General features: G+C 35.6%; 1 protein-coding gene across 3 annotated transcripts; it reads right to left on the bottom strand.

Moving 5' to 3' along the window:
* Positions 1–650: 650 nt before the first annotated feature.
* LOC142631139 (formin-like protein 20) lies at positions 651–16088 on the bottom strand. 3 transcript variants are annotated; one of them, XM_075805225.1, is made up of 17 exons: positions 15487–16080; positions 13669–14372; positions 13369–13593; positions 11078–13293; positions 10773–10902; positions 9572–9643; positions 8726–8824; positions 8356–8397; positions 7608–7688; positions 7456–7506; positions 7289–7370; positions 5861–5955; positions 5273–5344; positions 5087–5203; positions 3367–3435; positions 3207–3273; positions 651–1626 (listed from the first exon to the last, which is right to left on the bottom strand). In XM_075805225.1, exons 1-17 carry the CDS (start codon positions 15557–15559, stop codon positions 1475–1477), a joined length of 4347 nt encoding a protein of 1448 aa, XP_075661340.1. In that variant the 5' UTR covers positions 15560–16080; the 3' UTR covers positions 651–1474. The 3 variants fall into 3 exon arrangements, 2 of the variants coding, with proteins under 2 accessions (XP_075661340.1, XP_075661341.1); XM_075805226.1 differs by having other exon boundaries at positions 13369–13590; positions 15487–16079; XR_012843525.1 differs by lacking the exons at positions 651–1626; positions 3207–3273; positions 3367–3435; ... (1 more) ...; positions 5273–5344; positions 5861–5955 and having other exon boundaries at positions 7287–7370; positions 7603–7688; positions 15487–16088.
* Between the last annotated feature and the right edge of the window lie 11764 nt (positions 16089–27852).

Here is a 27852-nt window from a genome sequence, read left to right as displayed (position 1 = left end):
GACAAATTTCTTTCCATGTGACAGAAAACCTTGACATCAAACCAATGATTTCAAATTTAACTCAACATCAAACAAGAACTCAACAAACAAAGTCACCACCTGCCCAACTAGAATGCCCAAAAAGTAAATCGGATAGCATATCAGCATTTAGTTCAAAAATTATAAATTCCAATATTTCTCCAATTCAACCACTCTGATTTTTAACATTACTTCATTTTACATGCTTCGTGCCGTGGATGCTCAACTGCTCAGCTTAGCCTTCGGAAGCTTAAGAGGTCCTTAAAATAAATGGTTCCAACCGAATTGTTAAGAGAGACAGGATGGATTAAGAAATCTACTAGTACTCGTAATGGCAAGGCAGTACAGAACTACAGGAACTTCCCATAAAAAATGAAGAAGACCAAACGAGATGAAACCACAGAATCCTCCCCCTTTTTCTTATCCCCTTTCTGTCGGTGGACAAAAGGCAGCACAAGCTTGAGCTTGCATAGCTCTATTCATATGTAAATCTGCAGGCTAAATTCTTTAATCCACAACTTACATGCAGAAAATAGTATAGCATGCAGACTCCATCGCAAGTGAAAAATATAACAAATGAAAGTCTGAATAACCTAAGGCGATACTAGTTGAGACTCAGGTGCAAGCAGAGAGGAAGAGAGAAAATACGAGAACCTTGACATTTAATGAATGAGAATATTTTAACAATGAATCAAATGAAAGAAGCAAGCAATTTCTACTCGCAGCCTATATTTTGTTTATGTTACAATTACACTAAGAGAAAGCCCGTCCTCTAACTTCTAACATCTCTTCCTCAACCTGACACCTATACAATATCTTTCGTGACGGGTGGTTCCTATCAAAATCTCAACTAAAAGGAAAAAAAACAAAAATGAAAACTAACTTTTATGTTACATGAGAAAGAATGAATTCTAAGGGGAGCTCTGTACAAGGTTTAATGATACAGTTGGGCTTTTGTACTTTACAATCCCCAAGGTATCTGCTCTGGCGCCAAAAAAAAAAACGCCAAATGAATGGTGAAAGCAGAAACCAATGCGATCATGAAAACTGATCCACGGTTAAAGAATTACTTCTCAATAATGGTGCTAGAGGGGCCCAATCCATCACCTCAATAGCAGTCGTCCTACATGGGATACCTCTGCTTCTTAGGTCAACGATGGCAACGACCCAGTGTTTGTTGATGCTTGGTCTTGTCTGCAAGGTATCTAACGTGATTTATCAATGGACCATGATCATCTGATTGAAAATCAGATCAGCTTGTTCTAAGACTTCTGCACAGTTGAAGGACTGTGCACCTCAAGGAGCACTACTGCATCATTTAAAGCATTGTGAAAGGCTCCGACTGTCCAAACAAGCTTTCCTTTGCCATCATCTAGTTACCAACATTGGGGCAGAGCTCTGCTGTATAGCAGGAGCTATATTTCGTATGCAGGGGTGGGTAAAAGTCAATCTTCACCTATCTTGCTGCCCTCCTAGTAAGGTTAATGCCCTTTGCCTTATCCATTTCGGCCTCCTTGTCAGCTTTCTTCTTCTCCAATTCAACCTGCTTGCAATTCTCTTCATGTGCTTTCCGAAACAACCTTACAAAATTTAGGAGGGTCGCAGTAACTGCATTTATTGATGTAGCATTCAGTTTAACCATTACCACACAGAAGTAACAAATGAGGGAATCAAATCATTTAGATTCTCTTAAATGATGGGTCATGATTATGTTAAACCAAAAAGGTTACACCACTAAATTAAAGTTCCATTAGATTAATATCTTGCACCAGATATAAATTTTTATATGTATGTATACCTGTATATGTGTTTATCAACAAAAAAAAAAAATGAATACCTGTATATATGATGAATGAATGCAATATATATGTAAAAATATATGTATATCTGTACAGAAACAAAAAAAACCCCCCCCCCCCCCCCCTTGCTTTTGAGATGGTTCCAAGGTTAGGTTTAGACAAACATATGGTGTGGTGATAGGTCTCTCTTAAGGTTTTGTTCCCAAACCTGTTTGCCTTAGACAAAAAGGCTTCAATCTCATCTAGCAACCCATTTGAGGGAAAGGGTCAGCATTTGGAGTCCTCATTTCATCTAGCCTTTTTCAGGATTAGGAGTTGCAATCCATTGATTTTTTTTTAATGATAATCTACCTTCCTCTCCCGGTCATGATAGAGCAATGTGGATGCCATTAAAGAAATGAGTGTTCCCGGCGAGCTAATGCTAGGATGCCCTTAGGGGTTCTATAGGTTTAATTTTCCCTTAGAAGAGTATCTGGATGGCTAGCCCATGGGAAAACGCTAACAAATTCTGACCCACAAGAGGCACATTTTGAAAGTTGATTGGTGTCGTATGTGTAAAATTCATGGGGAATACCCAAATCTGTGGTTGAGCTGTTGGAGTGTCGGCAAGAGGTTAGTTTCAACAGCACAGCCGAGCTCAGGTATGGTAAGCCTTGCCCTTGTGCATCATGTGGAATCTGTGGTACGAAAGAAATAGGAGGATCTTAGATAGAGGCAAACGTCCTGCCTATGCTATCAAAGAGCATATATTGCAGACCATGTTTGGTTGGATGTGTGCTCTAAGCAGAATCCCTTCTCTGTCTTCTGTTGATTTTATCGACTATCTTTCTTTGTGAGTTGTATTCTTTGGAAAGGGCTTGTACACATGCTATTATGTGTTATTCCCTTTTCCTTTCCTAATAAAACTTTTACTTACAAAATAAATGTCTCTCTCAAGCAATATATGTAGTCCTCTATATTCAGTAATATCAATGTTATTAATCCTGTATTGTCTTTAAAGACTTATCTCCACTTGAAATCCTATTTACAAAATTGGCCCATAATCTAGAGGATGCATTATGGCTCCTCCATGAATACATGTGGTACAAAAGAAAAAGAAGAAATGTCAGGAAAGATGTAAATTCCCTAGGTACATCCAAGACATACAATCGCTTAATTATATTAAGGAAGCATCCAAATTCTTTCTAGCAAAAATTATACATCCAATCATTAAGGTATAAGTATGGATTAGTCCATTTGACTATTAGGAAAAGACCAATAAGTCCTAATAGAGGACTTATTGATACAATGAAAATAGATTAAAACTTATTCGTCTTTCTTAAGGAAAAGTAAGACATACCCACACTTTTATAATCAACAAAATGGACAGATGTCATATCCATAACTTACCTTGCTCAAATGGGCAACGGGCAGGGTCCTCACCAAAATATAATGCAAGTGCATCTGCATTTCTTCCCTGTCCACCAAAGGAATATTCAAGAAATGTAATGAACTATTCACTTCATTAGATGATGTATTCAAAATAGTAGTTTACATCATATCAACTTACCACCACAGAGTATAGATTTGTTACAGATGCCACCTCTGTCTCAGCAACGCTGATGAATTCTTTCAATGTCTGGAATAAAATATAAGAATTGTAAGGCTTTGTCTGGTTGTGAGAATGAAAAAGATTTAGTTTTCCCTCATATGTATTTGGTTGGGGATGGAAAAGTGGAAAGATGGAAAACTATTTTGTTTGATTGAGAAGAAAAATGAGAGGATAGAAAATGGTGTTTGTATATAAATTTACTCTCATGCCCCGATTATATTAAAAAAAAGTTAATAGTTTATAAGGAAAAAAAAGAAGAAGAAGAAGAAATTAATGTGGAGGGAGGAGAGGGGCATATTGGTAAATTCCCATATAAGGCCCTCTTTCTCCCCCATTTTCTCCCTAATTTGGGGAGAAAACAAAACACCCCAAAATGGTGGGCCCAGGGAGATATCACCCATGCCCCCACCAAAATCAAGTAATCAACCGCCCCAACCAACTGGGGCATTGGATGTAAAAAAAAATAAAAAAATACAAGAAAATCCAAAGATAAAAAAATGTGCATATTCTATGGCAAATGGAAATCAACGGATAACATTTTTTACAAGTCAAATGATATGACTTAAAAGGACTTTCTAAGGGACAAAAAGAAACCTCAGGGTCAAATGTTTTGCAACAAAGACCCACAACAACCACCACATTCCCCAAATATTATAACTACATTTGAATCTAAGCATCATTGCTGATCAAATGCCTGAAGCATTGAATTATAACAGTGTCATTAATGACCTAATCTTTGTTATCTGTAAATAAATACAGTAGGCAAAAAATACATGGGAAAAGAAATATATCTATCACCATAAACACAAAATAGAATAGATATGCAGCAAAGCCATAATCTTGGGAAAGGATGTACTTCATAGTTGGATGACCTTTGGACTAAGGAACACTGAAATGAAAAGATTACATATTCAAAGTGGTACAAGGGTATATGAATTGTAAGTAAATTAATCAACCCATATATCCCAAAATATTTGGAAGTTTGCAACCCCCCCCCCCCCCCCCCCCCCCAAAAAAAAAAAAAAAAAAAAAACTAGATTCATAGTTAAGGGTTTGATAGGAAGCTGAATTGATAAAGGCTTTTAGTTTTAGAAATTTCCATATGCTTTGAGACAATCCAAAAATGAAATAACCCCCTTTATATTGGGATGGAGAGAGTATGTAAAAAAGTACTTATGCAATCAAATAATAACACATAACAACAACATCGAGCAAGCCTTAGTCCCAAAAGTTTGGAGGATCAAAGAATATAGATGAACTATTACAGAAAATTTCATATTATCAATAGAAAAGGTAAACTACATATAGAAAATTATCAGCTCTAGATAATAATAGCATCTTAGCCTAGTGGTATTGAGGATGTCAGTGGATCAGGTCCAAGCACCATGCATGCCCTAAAGTAAGAGGTTAGGCTTAGGGTCATCATATCCCCCCCCCCCCCCCCACCCCAAAAAAAAAACCTCTTACACATTATAATTCAAAATTTTCAAGGCATAAATTTTAGACTTTCTACTTGACTGACAAATTACCACACGTGCCTGAAAACAAGTAATTGTCTTAAATTTCTCCCATATATTTGTATTTCCCTAAGTTGTTAATGCACAAACATGTCATCAGGACATATATAGATAGTAGAAAGAATACTGAAGAATAAGCACTTGACAAAAAGTCTACAAACCTTACGGAAAACTTCAGACACAGGGCCATCATTTTCAGACGCAGTCAGCTCCTGCTTGACCTTTTCTAGTCCCTTGATTATAGCTTGCATTTCTTCTGCTAAAGACTTCAATTGTATCTACAAGGAAGAAAGACACAATGTAAACAAGACAATAATTGAGATCAAGAACAAAAAAACAAATGGTACCTTAGTTGCAGCTTCCAGGCTAACAAATTCCAGGTGAAAATCAAGTAGTTCCGCTGAATTAGTAGCCAAGAGCTGAGTGACAAGAAAACCAAATTGGAGATTTAGGCATAGAAGAATTACTGCCAGCAAAAGACGTCAGCAGTGAAGGAACTTATGTGCAAGAAAACTTAGTATGAAAAACACAAATCCAGTAGTAGTAGTTACGCCAAAGCCAGTAGGGCACTAGAACAAACTAACCAAAATTTCCTTAAGCTTGTTGCTATATCGTTTACTATGATCCAACAAAGTACTATAAAAATTCATTTCATTTATCTTTTTGGAGAGCTGAGCAGTCGTATGGCTCGTATCATTTTGTGAAAACTCATTTTACAACCCCTACCAACTCAACTTGAATTAAAATAACTCAATTCATTTAGTTCAGTTCATATGCTCTTGGTTTGTTGTGAACTGATCTACAAAATCATTTAGGTCAGCTCAACCTGAACACATGGATGAACAACCCAATTCGGCCCAGGTTGCACTCTTCTGCTGAACCACAAAAATGATATTAATATGCATAACAATAACAAAAAAATGTAGGAACCATACCTTGCAAAGATAATGCATAAGTGTCATCTTACTGTTGGAAGCACGCGTGTCAGTGAGCTTTAAAAGACTGTCCAACTTGAACCCAATTGCAGAACCTGTATAATTTGGGATCATTTGATGATTTAGATTAGCCAGCAAGGTGACAACAACAACAAAAAATGACATCAAATCAACTCTAAAAAATCCCATACATTGAGAGCTAAAAAGACATGTCATCAATGCAAAGAAGTTCACAGAGCACCCAAAGAATAGGGTATCATGTAGGATGCAAAAAACAACAATAACAGTAATTTTTATTGGTACAGTTACTTATCAAAAAAAATTTTATTGGTACTGTTGCAACAATAATTATTTGATGGAAAAAAATCCTACCTACGAATCCATGAACAAGTTTAGGTTTTTCTTTCCCAATTTTTAATTTCGGCAACTGTTCACATATCCCATGCATGAAGCATGAGCCTCTGGAAACGAAAGTTGCACATCATCAACAACGATAACAAAGCCTTAGTCCTAAAATTGGGGTCAGCTATGATTCCTTGACAAACTAGATTGGATCAACCACATGAATTTTTTTCCTCCATTCTATCCTATTTGAAATCATGCTCTCCATTACTTCCCTAAATTACGTCATTTTTTATTACTTCTACTAAAGTTATTTATGGCATTCAACTCTCCCTATCTTTTCATCAATAGGAGTACCCCTATCTTTAAAAGGATTTCCTCACTTTGAATCCTACATTTCCGTGTATTCCCGCTTATCCATCTCAACGTTCTTATTTCCTTTTATGGATATGTTGCTTCTTAACCACCCAACATTTGATACCATAGAGCATAGCTGGTCGACAGTCATATAGCAGTCTTATAAAAAATTTCCCTTTAACATAATAGGTATTCTGCGGTCACACAATACTCCTAATGCACCCCTCCACTTCAACCACCCTACTCTTATCCTATGATTCACATCCTCTTCAATCCCCCCATCTTTATGAATTTTTTATCCAAGAAAAATTATTGATCCAAGATATCAAAAACTCTTGCTTTTTAGTATCTCTTCGTCATCAAGTTGTACTGTCCCTTTGTCTCTACTTCTGCTTTTACTAAACTTACATTCCATGTACTCCATTTTAGTCCTACTTTAAAAGGTTGCACATAGATTACCATAAAAGAGTTCATTTAACAACTATCAGTAAATACCAAGAGACTAATACTCAACCATGTCAACACCAGATAGTATTAAATAAATAGTAGTATAGAGAATTTATGAAAAGATTCTTCTCATCATAATTTCTAAGAAACTGAGGTTGTTGGTAATGACATTAGCTAATTCTTCATAATGGAGTGTGTATAAACCTCCTTAAGCAAGATAGAAAAGAAAACCTCGAAAACACAATGAACTAACAAAAGAAGTATAAAAATGAAGATCCTTACCCCTTGCAGTTCCTTGGTTCAATGTATTCCCAATGAAAAGAATAAGCTTCATAATTTCCTTCAGTTTCGTTGATTTCCTGACCTAATTAGCCAACAAAAGTGTACCTAAAATCAAAAGAGAAAAGTATAGACTGAACTGGAATGATTGATAATCATTAGCAACATACCTCTTCACATGCAGAGTTTACAGTGTTTAAACTCTTTTTAAATTCTGAAATCTGCCCCCAAAAAAAAGTTCAACAATAAGACAACTACAGCAAAGACTAATCTATGACATTTAAAAATAAATCTAAATCAAACATTGCAGATACCACCAAACCTGAGAGCTGAACTGAATCTTGAAAGAGAATACTCTTAATTTTGACTCCACCCGAGGCACTTTCATCAGCTCCAAGAAATACTGAAACATAAAAACACATAATAAATATATTCATACAACATGTCCCAACCATATAATTAACAGAAAATAAAATCAAATGCAAATTTTATCTAACAAAAAAAAAGAAAGCGACATTGCCACAACTTTTTTTTTTTAATAGGTTACATTGCCACAACTAAATGAACATCATATATAAGAAAAACAGTTATATTTGGAAGACATTTTATGAAAATTAAACACATGAAAACTTCTCACTTAAAGGGGTCAGTATACACAGCATAAATGACAGAGGCAGCTCGTGATTCCATTTGATTACTACAAAGTCTTTATTGAACAGAGAGAGATGACCAAGTAAAACAGATGGGCAAACACTTCTATTTTGAGACCAAAGCCACCATCAGAGCACTTTTATGCTAATTTAGTGAGAAAAGTATCCACTGTTAAATTAACCTCCAGTGGAGAGAGAGACTTCACATAATTTTAATATAATGTACAAAAAGACAAGACCATATCACCATTCAGAATAGTTACATGACTAGTAAAATACTGCAGGAGATACACAATAATACATAAATTAATAAAGAATAGCACTTATCAAAGTACAACAGATTGACAAGATCCTAAAGATTGTGATTCAGTAACCAATAACAAATAACAAGATCTAGTCAACTAAAAAACTTTTGCAGACCTGTTCGCACTTTCCCAGATTTTCCATGTCGCCTGTGTAACCCTAAATAAACATAATACAAAGAAATCAAAATCCAATAAAGAAAAGAAATGGTGACAGACTATATACTCTAACCAAACAGCCAATTAGCTCTAGCTCAGCTAGCACCACCTCCCCTTATAAGTTACGTATAGGTGAGGTTGTGGTTCAAGACCCATCGGGTTTGTGTGTAACTTACAAAATAAATAAATAAAAATGCTCTTAACCGAATATATAGGGCAAAAACTATCTTCAATGTGAAAAGAATTATTAAATTAAAAATTTTTTAAAAAAAAAAATTAAAAAGCTAAGAGAAAATAAAAGGAAATGATAATTTATGTGAAATCACCACCTTGAGAAGTTCCATCTCCTCTTTGGTAGGGCAAAATTTTATGAGATTCTCCACCTGATCAACATCTAATACTGACTCATCCAATGCTAAAACTGCAGCCTGACCATATGCAAATCAATAGATTGTTAGCTCATACTCATTAGAGACAATGTTCAGTAAACACATTACCAGCCAAATTCAACCATCAATAAGTTTACTGAACAGTTTATGGAACCACAGATCAACCATCAATGAGTTTACTGAACAGTTTACAGAACCACAGATCATTTTGATTTTAAAAATAAGTCATAGCCATCAGTGAGTTTAAAACATACCTAAAATTAATTTAAAACAATAATTCTTTCGTTTACCAGCATACTAAACGCTACTATCTACAACTCAAGATAACAAACAAGCCATTCATTTACCCTTTTGTTTGGGACCATTTTAAGAAAAACATTTTTTCCCAAATCTATCCATAAGCTTTTAAAAATGAAAGAAGTTCCAATTCTTTAACAAAACTGATATTTGGCCCTATAAAAATGTTTCCAATAGGTACAGTTGTAGAAAAAACGTAAGTCCTTCCTATAAATATGTGTCATTCTTGAAGTTTCAGTGGGTGCATCTCATGGAATGTGGGTCTGCCGTTGATCTCTCCCCCATACAAATACTGAGTTAAAATATTTCGCATCAAACATCATGTATCTATCTCAGAGATTTCAATTAAAAAAAAATTTCATTACCTATAAAAAAAAATCTATCTCAGAAAGAATCGTGTCTTCCTCTACAAATCACACACACGAGCTCACGCCCGCACACGCGCGCGCGCACACAAAAAAAAACAGTTACATGGGGACGAGAGCTTACCATCATATCAGAAAGCGGCATCTTAACTTTTGTGAGCATAATTTCAGTGTTGTTGGCTCTCCTCAAATCAATCTACAATCCATAATGCGTAACTTTATTAATAACAAGAGATATAATATCAGAACATCTTAATGCAAAAGTGTTTCACAATAAATTCAGCTTTAATCATCAACACCTAACAAGCATCACCAATACAAATCGCGAAAATTTCCACTAATGAATTCTACCACCAATAGAGTGGAAGAAAGGAATACAAATATATTTTTGTATCCAACATATACTATTCTTGCTATCATCTATCTATTGTATGCCTTCTTTTTTCATTCAAAATATGTTGAAGTAAAATAAAAAAATTCCAACATATACCATTAATACTTTCTTGAGCATAAGAAAAGCATGATGTAAATATTAATTTTCTTGCATTTACAAAGTTGGTGTGGCTAACAGTACATATAGTGTTCTTCTGAATCATATGTGCATGTACATTTTTATGACAAGTACTTTATTGAAAAAAGGAAGCTCATGTACACAGGATTATACATAAACTAACCAAAAGAATTACAAGGAAAAAAGATTAGGCTTTAAAAGAAAGAGAGCCAATGAAATCTACAATGGAGTACTCCTCACTAGTTCTGACAAGACAAGACCCCTCGAACAACACACTCTCAAAAAATAATACTTCCAACTCCACAAAAACGCGCTATATCAAAGATTAATTTATTTTAATATCTCATCAAAATTTGGTGAAATATCAGAGATTAGTTTATTTTAATCCCATATGAGAGTGTCATTTGTATTACCTATCAACAAAAGAGGGATCAAAATTCTGATAAAGAGGACGGAGGAATACTCAAGAAAAAAAATTGAGTTCTAAACTGTAGCTCTTTTCTCACAATCTGACAGCTAAAAAGAAGTGGCTATTCTTTAAATTCCTTATGCCAGAAACTAGACATGATATGATTTTTTCCTCCTGTTGAATTATAGCTATTTGATGATGCAATTATTGAAGTATTTAATATTGAAAATTGGCTCAGATCAAGATTCAGCCATAAGTCACACAAGAATAGAACTTTTAACTTGATCTGAGATCAGATGAAAGTGTTTAAGTAAACAGAACATAAATAAATAAAACAAAAATAAAAACAAACGAACAAAAAATCAAGAATTGAATTTCTATACCATCAACATTATATCAGATTACCAGGTGGACTTTCTCAGTTTTGGATCCAACAGATTTGCGTCGCGCCCCAGATTTACCTCCTGCATCAGCAGGTTTTGGAACTGTTGCAGAAAAAAGGCTCTCTAACTCTGACACATCAAATCCTGGTGCACTAAGATAATAGGACACAAAAATACTGATCATGAAAGGAAGAATACTATTAAAAAGTGAAAAAGGTAAATATATAATCTTTTGGAATTGAAGCTATACAATATTTAAGGAAGAAAAATAAATCTGTCATGTAAAAAGCAAGTAAAAGATTGGATCAGCAAGAGAAGTTAGAATACATTTGAGTCTCTCCATATCTTTGTAATTCGTCCCACAAACTTCCTTGCAAAGCCCTGGTTACCTTGCTCCAATGCAAAGGCTTCAAGGAGGATCTTCGAGGAGCTGTAGCAGTTGCCCCCATCCCAAAAGGACGTGATAGTCCACGCCCTCTCCCAGAAGGTAGGCCTCTTGCATCAGCTCCAGTATTTGGTCCTTTGGCACCAAATGGTGGAGGAGGAGGTGGTGCACCACCTGGAGGTCTAGGTGGAGCTGGAGGACCAGGTGCACGAATTCCTAGAGGAGGTGGAGGAGGTGGTGCTCCATGCAATGGGGGAGGTGGGGGAGGTGCGCCTCGGCCTATAGGGGGCGGAGGAGGAGGTGGGGCACCACGAATTGAAGGAGGTGGTGGTGGGGGGGGTGCTCCACGCATTGGAGGAGGAGGTGGAGGCGGCACTCCACGCATTGGAGGTGGTGGAGGAGGAGGCGGTGCTCCAGGCACTGAAGGAGGTGGTGGTGGTGGAGGTGGTGGGGTTCCATGTGCTGAAGGAGGTGGGGGAGGTGGTGGAGGTGGAGCTCCACGCATTGGTGGTGGCTGTGCAGGTGAAGCTCCAAATGGTGGAGGTGGTGGTGGTGGTGGTGGTGGTGGTGGACCTCCACGTGAAGGAGGTGGAGGTGGAGGTGGAGATGGAAATCCATACTTAGGAGGAGGTGGTGGTGGAGGTGGTGGAGTACCACGCATGGGGGGAGGTGGTGGAGGAGGGGGAGGAGGAGGAGGAGCTGGAGAACTTTTCACTGTTTCAAATGCAATAGTACTATTTTGCCTACTAGATGGGGGAAGAGGGGGAGGAGAAGGAGCTGTGTGGTGTAAACCAATCCCAATGTTGTATTTATTAGATGATGAAAGCAGTGAAGGTAGAGGAGGCGGTGGAGGTGGAGGTGGAGGTGGGGAAATTTTTGACACAACATTACCCATGATTGAAGGAGGCAATGGTGGAGGTGGAGGTGGAGGGGGAGGAGGAGGAGGAGGAGGTCTAGCAACTACCTGCAAAGGTTGTAAAGGTGGTGAAGGCCTGGGTGGCAAAGTAGACAATGAATATATGTTAGAAAATGGCGGAGGTGGAGGTGGAGGTGGAGGTGGAGGAGGAGGAGGAGGAGGAGGGGGCAGTGCTTGCAGTGGGCTAAGATGCAGTTCTTGAGATGGTGAGGAAGAATATTTCTCTTGAATTGGTGGTAATAATGATGGTGTGCAGGAAGCAACTTTCCCTCGTGCAGAGTCTGAAGGCTTCACAGGATCCACATTTCGACTTTTCAGCTCATTGCCCACATCATTTGAAACCACAGAGGCAGGGGTAGCATTAACAGCAGATGTCTTTGATTTGGAACCTGCATTCGAATCCTTCGAAGGAGCATTACTGCCAAGAGCAGCTGGCGCGCTATTATATCTTGAAGGTGGATATGAAACATGCATTGAATTAGTATAAGACCCTTTGTTAGTAGGGATCCACCTAGATATTGCATTTGGCTTTGCTAGTTTTACATGAGGTCCTTGAGGTTCTTGCAGTTTAGTCTTTTGTTTGGAAACTGTATCTGCAGCTGATTTTGTATTTACAGTAGCTAATTTCCTAGGCGCAGTAGACAGTAATTTATCAGATTTTTGTTTAGGGACATCAGCAATCAACTTGTCTTGGGGAACGTTGGAATCTAAATCCTTCTGTGTAACAGCTTTTTCTCCATCACCTCTGTCTTGCATCCTCTCCAATTTGCCAGACAAATCTTCAGTCACTTCCTTAGTTTGCACATCAGTATCAGCTACCACTGAATTTAACTTGATATCACCATCATCAACAGCAATGTCTTTCACCACATGAAGATCAAAATCCACCTGCTCATCCAGCTTATACTTCACATCATCAACGGCAATGTCCTTCACTGCATCAATAGCGGAATCCACCTTTCCATCCTGTTTGTGAGTTCCATCATCCGATGCACAGTCTTGAAATGTATGAGGATCCAAATCCTCCTTCCAGACTTCTTTATTATCCGTATCACCCGGTATATTGTCCTGACCCACATTATTATAATCCCCCTTCCCTTCCTGCCCATCTACTACATTGCTAAATATCTCTTCAACCTCAAAAAATTCCTCAGGTGAAGCACTTTCCATCTCATTTCCATCTTCACTGGCTACGACTGTGGTAAGAGTAGGCACAACAGCATCAGCATCCGAAAAAAGTACCTGATACACATGAGAATGAATTCAACTCCTACAGCTTCAGAAAAGAACATTCACAGAGAAATAACAATAACTTACCTCTGCTCGGAAGTCCTTGGGGAATTGATCCTTGGCATCCCACAGAACATCAATTTCATCACGGTTGAGTATCAGAATACTTGATCGCACAAAGGCTGTGTGGAACATTAGTCTGAACATCAATTCCTCATGCACCAGATCTTCATCCAAATGTACGCACTCAAGAACAACATCCCCTTGAACACGGCAGTGAATATCAATTTTCACCAGCACACATTCTGCCTGCTGTTAGAGTTCATAAGAACACTTTTATATGTGGTGAAATCACCTTTCAGTTTAATGTCGTGACATAGAAATTACCTGTAGGTAGTGTCGCACATGTTTTTTCGTCTTTGATGTCGAAAACAAAAGCTTAGAACTTCTATTAGCAGGTGTTGAAGGGTCCTGACCATAAACACGTATAACAGGCCTGCAACCTTTTCCCCCATCAAAAAGTGGAAGAACTCTGAGTATCAGACAATCCAAAAGTAAAGGTGTATCTGATGGAGGCCAATCAGAACCCAAATTTCTTCTGGAAATATACTGAAGATATCTCATCTGAGAAGGCTGTGGATTTAATGGAGACAAAAGATGAAGAAGTTCCTTAGGTGCTTGCTTGTAGACCATGTCAAGAGTCTTCTGCTCCCCATTGTACTGTTTACGGTATAACAGAAGACCAGCTAGCATGAATGCAAGCACAGGCCAACCTCCTCTTTCACAGTGCATCAACAGCACGTTTTGTTGTCCTTCTAACGACAACCAGCTTTCACTTGATCGAAGGAAGTGATGGATCATCTCCAATGGCAGCAGAGGACACCCCTCATATTGCCGAGGATAGTCCATAACTGTCATGTCATACTGAGACAGTATATCTGAAATTTGGCTTCGCCTATCCCCTTCTCTAAAGTTGAACACCATAAAAGAAGCATCCGGAAAGTGGTCCTGTAGCTGCGCTACAATGCCACCCATGTACACTCTGTACTCATCTTCTTCCAAAACGTCCGTGGAGAAGCAACAATCAAACACTAGAAAAGAAGAAGACGAAAAATGAGACAATCAGCACCCATCATTCATAATAGCATCTTCAAAAGTAAAATAAAGGCTAACAGAAGAAAGTCCAGACATTTAAACTAAACTGACAAGACCATCGAAAGGAAAATATGATAAAATCCTCTTGCAGATATAGAAAACACAAGAACAGCTTAAACATTTGTGCTCAGAAGAAGTTTCTTTTAAGACACACACATAAAACAGTTTTCAAGGGAACGCTCACGAAGATCCAGACCGTGCTAAACTTTTCTAAGAATTTACCCACCAAATTACTGCTCTCACTAGCACCAAAAGAACACCCTCAGCGTTAAAATTATTAAAAGGAAACGGAAAGCATCATGCATTCACAGCAGAACCATCCACATTTCTGATAATCTTCTGAACGGTTGCTTACTTTTCCTAAGCTCGTTCCTATTCATCTTTTTCAGGTCTACTTCTCAAGAGCAACTTCCATCCCTCCCTCATACCTATGATTTTTTTTTATTGGTAAGTTACACACACCTAGTGCGTTACTTAAATGTGGCCAACCCTAACTAATCTGTTGTCAGTTACACACGCACACCCAGCGGGTTTTGAAGTCCCGACCTTGCTCTTACAAAGCAAGTTGCTACCATTACCATTTGAGCTAGAGCTCATTTGCAAGAGCTTGCTTACTTCATCAATCCAAACTCATAAACATGAATTACAGTCACTCTGCTCCACAATTAAGCTCCATTACTAGCACAAGCTACATTATACTCTGATAAACTCAATCTAAAGCCCTAGATATACACTCAAATTCTACCTTCACAATTTTGTTGTATAAGAGAAAATTACCAAAAAAAAAAATTCTCAACAAGTAGCAAACTACTTCCCAACATCACCAAAAACAAAAATTGGAAAATCAATGGCATTAATCACTACACATTGTTTCAAAATGCAATGCTAGCTCCGAGTACAGAAGCTCACAAATAAAAAAAACCTAAATTGCACAATCAATCACCAAATAAAAATAGCAATTCCACAACTTCAATCATTGAATTTTAGCTCTTAAGGAAACGAGAAGCTCAGAAAAAAAAAACAATGGAAAAGAAGAGAGCAAAACGGTACCGTAAACTCTCTCAGAGATCTCGAGAAGCCGATCCGGCGGCTTCCGGTAAAAGAACCGTCTGAACAGCGCCATCTGATGGCGCTGTTTCTCCGTCGATCGGATCCAAACCGGAAAATCCGAACCAGCACGAATTCAAAAAAAAACAGATCAACAATTCGGATCCTCAATAGAAGCAGCTTCCAGATCTCGGAGTTTCACAATTTGACACCACAATTTTACGAAACTCAGTTTATTTTCCAGATGCTAATACGACGTGGAAAAAATAATTGGAATTTGAGGGGGGGAAAAGGGAAAAGGTAGTGGAAATGAATTTCCAGGGAAAAGGAATGATAAGGAAAGAGTGGGAAAGTGGGAGAGGAGTAAAGAAGAGAGGGTTTTTATTTATCGTTTTAGAGATGAAGGAATTGTAAGAAGAAGAAGAAGAAGAAGAAGAGGAATCCCGTGGAATTCAGCATTGTCACATGGAAGAGACAGAGAGAGAGAGACCGAGAGAGAAAGGAAAGATGGAAATAGAAAGAATTCAAGAAAGGAAAGAAAAGAGGAGGCGTAAGTGTACAGAGTGATGAAAAGGGGAAGACTCTTACAACAACAATAACAACACCCTCATCTCCTGCAAACAACAACAACAACAACAATTACAATTTACAACAACAAAAATTGATTTTTTTTTTCCCTTTTTGGTTTGGGGTTGGGAGGGCCAGGCTTTTGAGAAATCAGACGGTTGATGTGTTGACACGTGGTATTTTTATTACTTATTTGAAAAAAAATAATACAGTAGCAAGAGATAGAGAGAATAAAAAAAATTTGAGAGATGGTAAAAAAGTTTCTGAGTTTTGAGAAAGGTGGTCGCAGTGAATTTCATTAAAATAAATTAGGAATAAATAGCGTTGATTAGTTCGTTAATTCTAAATTTGTATTTATATTTGTATTTGTTTTTGTGTTGTTTTTTTTAAAATTTTAAACTTTAAAAATTAAACCCATCTCTCTCTATATCTTTCTGTCTTCTCTCTTTATCTTAGATGTAACGTAAGCTTGAGTTTTGACTATTCTCCTAATTAAGTAAAAATAAAAAAATAAAAATTTCCTTTTTTGTCATTTGATTTTATTCTTTTTCAAATTCCGCTAATTTTTATTCTAACGGTCAATTTGTTTTTTTTTTAAACACCAATTTCTTTTTTAGAGAGAAAATATGTTTACTAACAAGTTTTATTTATAACATTTTTTTTTAAATTAGGTATAGTTATATTTTTAAGTAATTTATTTTTTAAAAATGTAATAAATCAATTCTAAAAAAAAAAAAATTCCAAACATATGCTAAACAACAAAGAATAACATTATCCTTTTACAAGAAGCAAGCTACGAACAAAAACAACAACCAGCTGACACTCAAGCAACTACAAAGCCTAAATAGCATTTGGCTGAATATTCAAAGATGATTATGGATTGCGTTAAAGATCTTGATTCGACCCAAAAAGATTTGATATTTGATCTGATTAAGATATAATTTGATTGAAAATTTTAATAATTTATATAGTAACCATTAATTTGATTGATACTTAGTCAATACCAAATTATAAATGGAGAACTTTGTATAATTTATAAGTACTCAACAATTTTTCTTCTCATAAAAAAGAAGCAATAAACATTTTATTGAAGCTCTAGAATGGGGTTTCAATTAGTTCGACTAGTAATTTGAGTGCTCAAACTTATAATTTAATTTACTATTTAACTTCTTTTAAAGATGCATGAATCCTTTTATTAATTTAACAAGTGTATTTTATGGCTCATCTTAATATTCAACATCAATAAAATTAGGGTCACAACAATTTTACCGTGATCACCTAAATTATCAATCGCCTCACACTTGGATCCACCTCAATTTGTAATTTTATCTTTAATGACGCATGTTTGAGGTAGTAGGCAAATTAAAAGATGTGTGGTGACTTAACTAGTAAAGTCTTTGGTTGTTAAATAAAAAATCTAAGGTTCAATCTCTTCCTATACTAAAAACCGACTAATGTCTTAGTCTGATAATGAAAAAAAAAATCATCAAAGGACAAATGTTATAGATTAAAACTCTCTTCTTGAAAAAAAAAAAAAAAAAAAAAAAGGTGTTGTGAAATTTTTCATTTTTGTACTTTTTGTTGTGATCTGCTCAAGCATTGTGGTGCACGTGCATTAGAGGTTCAGTAAATATAAAGGTTGGGTAGTAGATTAAAGTGCATTGCTAAACTTTGAAAATGATAGAATGCTACAATAGAATACTTGGGCAAAGATGGAGAAACAAAAGTGCTCTCTTCAATCTTTATAGATATCTTTAGTGGCATACTGGCATTTTGGATTATTGTGTACGTAATATTAAAAAAAGTAACTCAATTATAAAAATAGAAATACAAATTTTATATAAATCTAATCGTTGGTTTAATATGGGGAGGATGGAAAAGAATAAGGCATTTATAAAAATTACATATGAATCAAGTGAAGTTTGTGGAGTACCTTTACTTTGTGTTAAAATTCCATTTCCGCTCTCATGTGTTTGTGTGTTTGTTTCTCAAAAAATATAAGTAATTATCTCTTATTAAGAGTGTACTATGTGTAGTATAATTTGTCTTACTTTTCTTAAAAAATGATTTTGGTTGTTGAGTGGAGTTTTGTGGTGTGTTCTTATGTTAAAATTCCATCCCTTCTCTCATGTGTTTGTGTGTGATTTTACTAACAAAGAAAAAAGTAATTATTTCACATTACTTAAGAGTGTGTTATGAGTAATATAAGTTGTCCTACTTTTCATTTGAAAGTTACCCTGGCTTTTAAGTGGGATTTGTGATGTGTTTTTGTATTATAATTTCATTCCTTCTCTTTGAAATGTGTGTGTTTTTGTTTTTGAAAAGAAATAATATGTATTTCACTTCTATTAGATTCCTGTTAGATAAGAAAGATGAATAAAAAATAAGTAGTCATTGCCAAAAGTCAAGAGAAGAACAAAGTTTGGTTCGGGGAAAATAACTCTAAACTAATTTAACTAGAGCAAAATTATCTTCAAAAAACACAAAGAGAAAATAAAAAATAAAAAATTTCAATGTTTTTCATATTAAGGTTATAGTTATATTTTATAGGTTTTATTTTTAATTCAACAAAAAAACAGTCTACTATTTAAAACATGACATGCAAAATTTAAAAGCATGATTGCAAATCAAGGATGGCAATGGGATGAGGCAGGATTAAATTATGAGTCCTCTATCCCATCTTTAGAATGGGAAAAACCAATGCAGTGCGGGAACATGATAAGTTGAGTTTACAAGTATTTTACTAATCTTAATGAGATAGTTCTAACATTGATGAGTTAAAATTAAAACATAAAGAGAAAAGGTAACCATGGTAGTCTTAAGTAAAAAAGATAGACAAATGTTTTGGAAATGATAACGGAACGTGTATAAAATAAAACTAAATTATAACCAAGATATGTACATAAAAGGCATGACAAGACTGGGCAAGACAATCCCATCAAAAAAAAAAAAAGACTGGGCAAGACAAGAAAAACTAGTCCTTGCACTGTCAATTATTCGGGATAAGGAAAATACATACAAAGTAAAGTGGAGTAAGGTGGATCAAGAAGGATAGCGTAATTTTGTCATTCCAATTTCCAACTTCAAATGCGGAAAATGCAACTTTTTAATTGGTAGATTAACAATTAAATTTTTTTATAGAAAAAATCACAATTATTAACATCTATATATATATATATATATTTGAGAAAAACGATAGAATTAACATTTATAATAAAAGGTGATAAACCAATCACATTTTGATAATCCCTAAGAAAATTTTAAACAAGATTAAAAAAATCATGGTAACAGACGATTCAATATAATTGATATATTATCATTGCACATATTTGGTGTGATAGTCACTCCAGAAGTATAAGTGTTTGTGGAGTGTAGGGGCAAGAGCTCATATTCAAGTCTCTAAAAAAATTTTTTACACATATATACACTTAAATTAAATTAAAATAAAATTTTATCTTATATTAAAAAAATAATTGACATATTATTATTACATATTTATTACTATTTATCTTTGCTTGTTTTTTCCCCCGATGTCCAACAAATTATTACCCCTTGACCTGGAGCATCGTAGCAATGGCAAAAATTGGCAAATCCCCAAAATCCAAAAATGTTGGGGTGCGATATGAGTGTGGTACGATTTGTGTGTGTGTCGTCTTCTCTATCTCTCTCTCTCTCTCTCGGTAACTTGCGTCTTAGCTCTTAGGTGCCAGACTGCCAGTCCACCACTACTGCATTTCACATCACATGAACTTGTCACTATAATTCAACGCCACTTTTTTTCACTCAACGTTTTCCTCTTCTTTCTTTCTTCTCTTTTTTTTTTGGGTTTTTGTCGTTCGCTATTGGATGATGATGACATGATGCTTTGGAGCAACATCATTGCTCACGTGGCCTCTTTCGGTCAAACACCAAACATGTGCCAAATTATCTGATGTACACTCCACCTATAGGCTCAGCTCAGTATTCTCCAATCAAATGACGGCTAGTTGTATGATTTTTTTTTTTTTAATGAACAAAATAAAGTTGCACCCCCTTACTTACTTCGACGTTACCACAATAGCATTTTATTCGCTGAGTTTATGCCTGCAACTGCAAGTGAGAGGGAATGGCGAGACATTGTTGTTATTTCAACTTGACAAAGGTACTAGTAGAATGATATTGATACATTTACCACTAACAAATTTTACAGTACTTTTTTAAATAGTTGAATTGGTAAGTTTTTATTAATATTCATTTAGGCCTACAATTTGATAATTTATTATCCAACATTTTTTTTTTTTTTTAAGAATCAATTATCCAACAATTATAAAATCATTTGTAAGATGAGTGATCATAGAAATACTAATATATTTTATGATATAACATTTACAAATTGATGCGTCAAATTGTCAATGTCATTGATAATAAAAAAGTAAATCTTTTTTTTAGAAACAAACACACAGAGAAGAAGAATGAAATGAGTTTTAACACAAAAACACACTATAACACACTCTCTTAAACAATGTGGGACAATTACTAAACAACGTGGGACAAAAATAATTTTGAAGATTAATATATTATATTTTTAAAATCTACTCATTACATTTATTGTCATATTAATTTGTAAAATTAATAATGGCTTTAACATTTTGCTTGTGCGTGTTAGTGAAAATAATTATAAACTTCATATATTATGTTTTCTCAAAACAAAAACAAAAAAAAAAAATCTTTGTCATAACATTTTGCAAAATTTATAATAACTTAAGAATTTTCCTTATGTGTGTAGTGTGTTTCTTTAAAAAAAAATATTGAAAACATCTATCATTTTGCTTGTGGTGTTCTTGTATCTCTGAAGTGATTGATCCACTTTAGAAGATTCTCTCGTTTATGGGATATCAACTTTTTCTAATGGATGAGACCACCGTTATCGGGTGGTTCATGAACCACTGGAAATTGCCTCAAACATGTTGGCCCCTCTAGGAATAGGGGTGTCCCTTCCTTTGCTTTATATTTTGGCTTTTGGGTCATTTCCTAGGGCACCAATCACTGCGAGATCTTCTGTGTCACTTGCTTGGCATATAATTTTACAGATAAAGTCCCTTTAAAATATTACAAATAAAGTGCTTAGTGAATTATTACTTGCCTCCATAGCAAAAAATATGTATTCCCTCTGATTGATTAGGAATGAATGATACTGAAGAAGATTAGTTGATGTGAATGATAATGTGTAATTATACAATACTTAATGAGTATAATAATCTTGTATTAATCAAATATATGATAAGACATGTTATTCATATGAAATGAGCAAGTATGATACTATTGCACTCTCGAAATGTTGTAAAATTTTTCTACCGATTCTCATGTTAAAACAATAAAAACACAAATTAATAATTATAGACAAACATGGTGGCCAATAGAACCTTGTAACTTATTGGACATCTCGTGTTTCTTACAAAAATGGTTGGGGTTTAAAATCTCCTCAACCTATTGTTATAATGTGTAATTATCTAATTGTGTACCAAGGAAAAAAAAAAAAAAAAAGGAAGAAGAGAGAGAGAGAGACAAACACAGAGATTTTGAGAGTTTAATAAATTCTCAAAAAGCAATTCAACATGTATTTTGTATGTTTTAACAATGGGTCATGCTAACGAATGCCCTTAGAGTATTTGTTAACAATCCATTTTAGAAAAACTTTGACATCACTATTATGGAAAATGAAAAAAGTTATCAATACATTAATTGCTTTATTTTCTTTTCCCATAAAAACTTTATTTAAATACATTATTAACGATTGCCTTTAGAGCATTCGTTAGCATTTCCAATGTTAAATACCAAATGTCCTAAACCTCATTGGAAAATTATTGAATACTCCGGTAGTACAATAAATGTATATTCCTTCCTTTCTCACAATTTTGAATGTTAAATACCAAATGTCCTAAACCTCATTGGAAAATTATTGAATACTCTAGGAGTACAATATATGTATATTCTCTCCTCTCACATAAATTGTGGGTTCCACGAGGTTTACACTGATTCGCATTAGTTCATCCAAAGTTCCTTACCCTTATGCATGAATTATTGAATATGAATTTAATTAGTGAGACTCACAACTATGTGAGAATGAAGAGTATACATTTATGGTATTTCGGGAGTATCCAATAATTACCCAACCTTATATAGCTTTACAAGTCCACGTATGAATATGATTATCCATAGTTTCTTTAATTTGTCTAATTATTAAGTTATTCTTCTCTCTCTCTCTTTTTTTTTTGGGTGGCAAATCATTACGTTGTTCCTTGAATGATTTAATTAAGATTCTTCCCTTAACTTGATGTTAGAAGTAACGAATGGTCACTACTCATGTGATATACATATGATATAACTAAATGACTGGGGAAAAAAAGCCTTAAAAAAATGTCAAATCCTATATTTAAACCTCTATAAGAGATCTAAGATCAAAAAAAAAAAAATTTACAAATTAATATTATTGTGAAACCGTCACCTTTTCGTCAACAAGATTTTCAATTGCTACATTGAAAATCTTAAAGTTTAGACTAAAATAAAATTGTTAGGCTTCCATCTAAAAGAAATATTAATTCACACGTGTAATGTGCTACACAATGTGTAGGCAAGACTATATTGGATGAAAAATGTGAAACATTTAATGCCTATTTCAGATGAAAAACCTAAGGGTCCGTTCGGTTAGAAGAGTGGAAAAGTGGGAAGATGGAAAATACTTAGTTTTTCCTCTTGTGTGTTCGATTGGAGAGGTGGAAAAGTAGGAGGGTGGAAAACTCTTTTATTTGGTTGGAGAAAAAAAGGGAAGGATATAAAATGTAATTTATATAAATTGACTATTATATCTTTGTTACATAATTTGTTAGAAATAGATTTATTTGTACTCGTTACATAATATAAAATTTATCACATCATATATATAAATTTATATTATTATAATGTAAAAATTATAATAGTGTACATATAAATTTAATTGGGCAAAGGATTTTGTAACCAGCAAAAAGGTGGTTACAAAATCAGGTCACGTTGGAAAAAAATAGATCAGGTCACGTTGAAAAAAAAAAAAAAAAGAACGTTGAATAGATCAGGCCACGTTAAAAAGAGAGAGAGAGAGAGAGAGAGAGAGAGAGAGAAGAGAACGTTGAAAAAAAATAAGTGGGAAAAGGGCATTTTTGTAAAAGTATTACTATAGCACTTTTCTCCTCAGATTTTCCTCCTGATTTTGGAGGAAAAAAAATGTGAGTCCGGAAAGAAAACTTTCTCCCGGGTTTTCTCTCTTTCCTATTTTCCTTCCCCAAACGAACTGTGAAAAACAACATTTTCCTCTCTCTATTTTCCATCTTCCCTAATTTCACCCCAAACGGACAGACCCTAATTGTTTTATATTCCTTCTACACACTTTTTCCCTTCATCTAAACATACCATAAGGATTTAGTAAATGTAGCAATAGAAATTTCATCTAAACATACTATAAGGATTTAGTAAATGTAGTAATAGAAATTTTGTGGACTAGCGTTTATGTGATTTGAATGCTACCTCCTACTCCCACTCTCCCAATATCTACCTATAAAAAATATTTTTTTGATTAAATTATTACAGTGACAAACCACAGTGAATAATTTATAATTTATTAAAAAAATCAAGTACACTTTTAATCAAGTACACTTTCCATTAAGGGTAAACTACGTATTTAGACCCTATCCTATACATTATATTTCAATTTGATCATTAACCTTTCAATTGTATCAATTTGGTCCCTAAACTTTCAGTATTGTGTCAACTTAATCCCTACAGTTATCTTTTGGGTGAAAATTAATAACGTGTCTAATGACCAAAAAAAAAAAGCTTCCGTTGATGTGATAATAAACTAAAATTTTATTTTGGCCGTTTGCCATGTAAACAATTTCCATCCAATATATAATAGCAAGAACTAAATTGACACGACACTAAAAGATTAGGGACCAAATTGACACAGTTGAAAGGTTAAGGACCAAATTGAAATAAGGTATAAAGACTAGGGACTAAATATGTAGTTTACCTTTCCATTAATTAGGGGTGTGCATCAAACTTACCAACCCAATAAAACTGACCCAATCCAACCCAACTCGACACCTTAGGTTGGTTTTTGTGGGTTGGATTGGAATTTTATTTTTAAACCTTAAGTATGGTTGGGTTCAGGTTGATAGTTTTTTTAACCCATTTGACCTAACCCGACCTACTATATATATGTGTGTGTGTGTGTGCGCACGCGCTTATTTTATATATTCTTCATATTTTAGTTTTTTTTAGTTTGATTGATTTTGGTGTTTTAAGAATTAGTTTTGATGGATTTGGAAATTTAGAATATAATTTAAGCTATTATATGAATTGTAATAATTTATTAAAAAAAGTTTTTAAATAATTGATGAAAGCCTAAATTTTCATGAGAGATAAACATATATGCACAACCCATTGATCCAACCCGACACACTCGACCCATGCATACCCTACCCTTTTTTTTTTTTTGAGAAGCCACCCTCACATAAAGAGGGGGGAGGATATCATTGAAGAACTTCAGAGAGGTACACAACTTTCACCCCTGGAGGAACATCCTCCATTCAGGATTGGAAAAGAGAAAAATTACATGCCATTCTAGCCATGCCGTGGGCAACTCTATTGCCCTGCCTACGAATATGACTAAAATTTACATTTTCAAGCGCTGAAGACTTCCTCTTGATATCCTTGATAATGTGGCCAAAGCTGAAAGAAGAAAGACCATCACTGGTGAGAGCTTGGATAGCAATCTTTGAGTCTCCTTCCACTACTAGCTTGGTAAAGCCTAAATCCTTTGCAAAACAGAGGGTACTTCGGGCTGCCAACACTTCCACCATCTCTACTGATGTAGGCAGTGGAATGGGTTGTGTAAAAGCAGCCATAACTAAACCTAAGTCGTTTCGAATTATCACTCCCAAGCTTGCAGAGCTGGAGGCACCGAAAGTGGCTCCATCGAAGTTGATTTTCACCCAATTAGTTGGAGGAGGTAGCCATTTAGTGTCCTTTGGGGGAAGGGGAGCTTTTGGGGGATTTAGGGAGGACTAATGGAATTCCTGGAGACTGACCGAAGCTAGCTGGTTGATCAAACCCAGAGGGGGAACAACATCACCAACACAAAGTTTGTTGCACCTAGTCCAGATCTGGGAAACTGTCATAGCAAGCAAATCCACTAGATTACTCCTCTCCGAGCACAGTTTCAACACATCAAGAAAACTTGCTGCCTTACCCGCTTCGCTAACCAAACAGCCAAAGTTGACATTCCAAACCTGCAGTAGGGAGGGACACGACCAAATTGCATGCATTGTGGTTTCTGATTCCAAGCCGCAACTTGAGCATGTTGTATCAACTAAGATTTTCATTTTCCTGAGATTTGCCTTCGATGGCAATGAGTTCGTGCTCATTCTCCATATTAGAGTCTTAACTTTGTTAGGAACTCTTAATTTCCAAATGCCCTTCCATAGCTGCTTGGTACTGGAGAGGTCCGAGGTCCTTGGTTGCTCATTTAGTTCCAGGTCTAGCAGCTGCTGGTAACTTGATTTTACAGAGTATACACCATTATTGTTTAGAGGCCAAGTCCTCACATCCGCGCAATCACTCAAGTTGAGAGGGATGGCCTTGATTATGGCAGCTTCTCGTGGAGAGAAGTTTGCGTTAATTACCTCTCGGGACCAGCAGTGCTTCTCATAATCAATAAGGGATGAGACCTTGTCCTGGCTATCTAGCAAGAGAGGTTTGGATAGGATTTTCTTGATACTGGGATCCGGCAGCCAATTGTCTTGGTAAATCCAAATTGATGAACCATTTCCCACTCTCCAAAGCAAGCCTTTTGGATTATCTCTCTGCCCTTTAGGATGCTCGTCCATGCAAAGGATCCATTACCTTCTTTTGCCTCAAGAATGCTTCTTGAAGGAAAAAATTTTGCTTTGAAAATTTGTAAAACAGGGAGTCCTCATTTGTTAGCAGGCGCCAGACTTGTTTCCATAATATCGCATCGTTAAACTTCTGGAAGTCTCTAAAACCCAAGCCGCCTAGAGACTTTGGCTTACACAGAGTGTTCCATTTGGCCCAGTGGATTTTCCTTTGCTCACCCCTCTGGCCCCACCAGAATTTCTTAATCAAGGATTCAATCTCATTGCAGAGGATGACTGGGAGTTTGAAACAGCTCATGGCATAGGTCGGAATTGCTTGGATGACTGCTTTGAGAAGCACTTCCCTGCCTACTTGAGAGAGGAGCTGCTCTTTCCAGCCTGCTTGAGAGAGAAGCTGCTCTTTTCAGCCTTGAAGTTTTGCCCAAATTCTTTCCTTGATATACCTAAAACTTGCTCTCTTGTTTTTTTCAATTAGGGAAGGTAAGCCCAAGTATTTCTCGCATTGCTTCACTTCTTGGACACCAAGAGAGGCTTTTATCTGATTAAGGGTGTCCGGGTGGGTGGACTTACTAAAGAAAAGACCCGTTTTTTTGCATACTTAGGAGCTGCCCCGAAGCTTTCTCATAGCAAGAAAGAAGGGACTGGATTTTTTGGCATTCTATCATGGAAGCACGGCAGAAGATTAAGCTGTCGTCGGCAAAAAACAAGTGAGTGCGTCTTGGACCTTTTTTGCAAATGGATACCCCACGGATTTGGCCTGCTACATCCGCTTGGTGAAGTAGGCTATGGAGGCCTTCAGTGCACAAGAGAAACAGATAGGGGGAGAGTGGATCTCCTTGTCTAATGCCTCTTGAAGGGCGTATCACGTCTGTAGGAACACCATTTATAAGAATGGAGTAGCTCACCGAGGTGATGCATTCCATCATTAGAGCCACCCACTTTTCATCAAAACCTATCTTCTTCATAATCTTCTCAAGATACAGCCACTCGACACGATCGTAGGCTTTACTTATATCTAGTTTCAATGCCATGAACCCCGACTTGCCGGATTGGTGGTTTTTCATATAGTGAAGAGTTTCAAAGGCCATGAGCACGTTGTCTGTGATGACCCTCCCAGCTTGGAAAGCACTTTGGTTCTCGGAAACTACCCTAGCATACCCTTCCAATGCTCTATTTTGTATTTTATTTATGAGAGGTGCTACGTCCACAACATTTTTACAACAATTTTACAACAAATCATAGGTGGTTAGTTGTTATAGGTTCAAATTTGAATCTAATACTAAGATTACTTTTTTGTCCCAACAATAACAACCAGCAACAACTTGCCACTTAGGATTTGTTGTAAAAATGTTGTGGACATATCATTTCTCTTTATTTATTTATTTTGCATGTTACTGTTGCAACTAAAAGCTGGGGAAAAAAAACCCATACATTTGGTAATTTACCAGGATTTTTTCGTTTTGCTATAACAAACATCTAAAAGTAAAGGTCTATTGTAGCATCATTTATATATTAAAACCATTATTTTATGCTGTCACTAGTTATTTGAATCCAACAAAAAAGAATAAAGTATGAGATGTATGGTGTATTATTAAAATAGTAATGTAAAAATGGAATATAAAAAGAATAGTTAAATAGAGTATGAGAATAGAGTATGTGAGGGTGTATTATTAAAAGAGTCTTTTGATGATGCAAAATGTTTTTTTTTTTTTTTTGATGGGTGCATTTTTGGATGCATTTTTGGATGCCGATGCTCTTACTTGCCATGTTATCAGTATAATGATTTCAGTTCTTACCAATTACGATGATCTCAATTCTATCAATAGACATTGAAATTACCACTTCACACAAAATCGAAGTTTAATTTGTTTCTTTCATTAGCCATGTGCGAGCTTCTTAA

The sequence above is a fragment of the Castanea sativa genome, chromosome 4 (assembly GCF_040712315.1).
Source record: "Castanea sativa cultivar Marrone di Chiusa Pesio chromosome 4, ASM4071231v1".
NCBI lineage: Eukaryota > Viridiplantae > Streptophyta > Magnoliopsida > Fagales > Fagaceae > Castanea > Castanea sativa.
The sequence above is the reverse complement of the archived record's forward strand: the minus strand, read 5'-3'. Positions and strand labels throughout refer to the sequence as shown.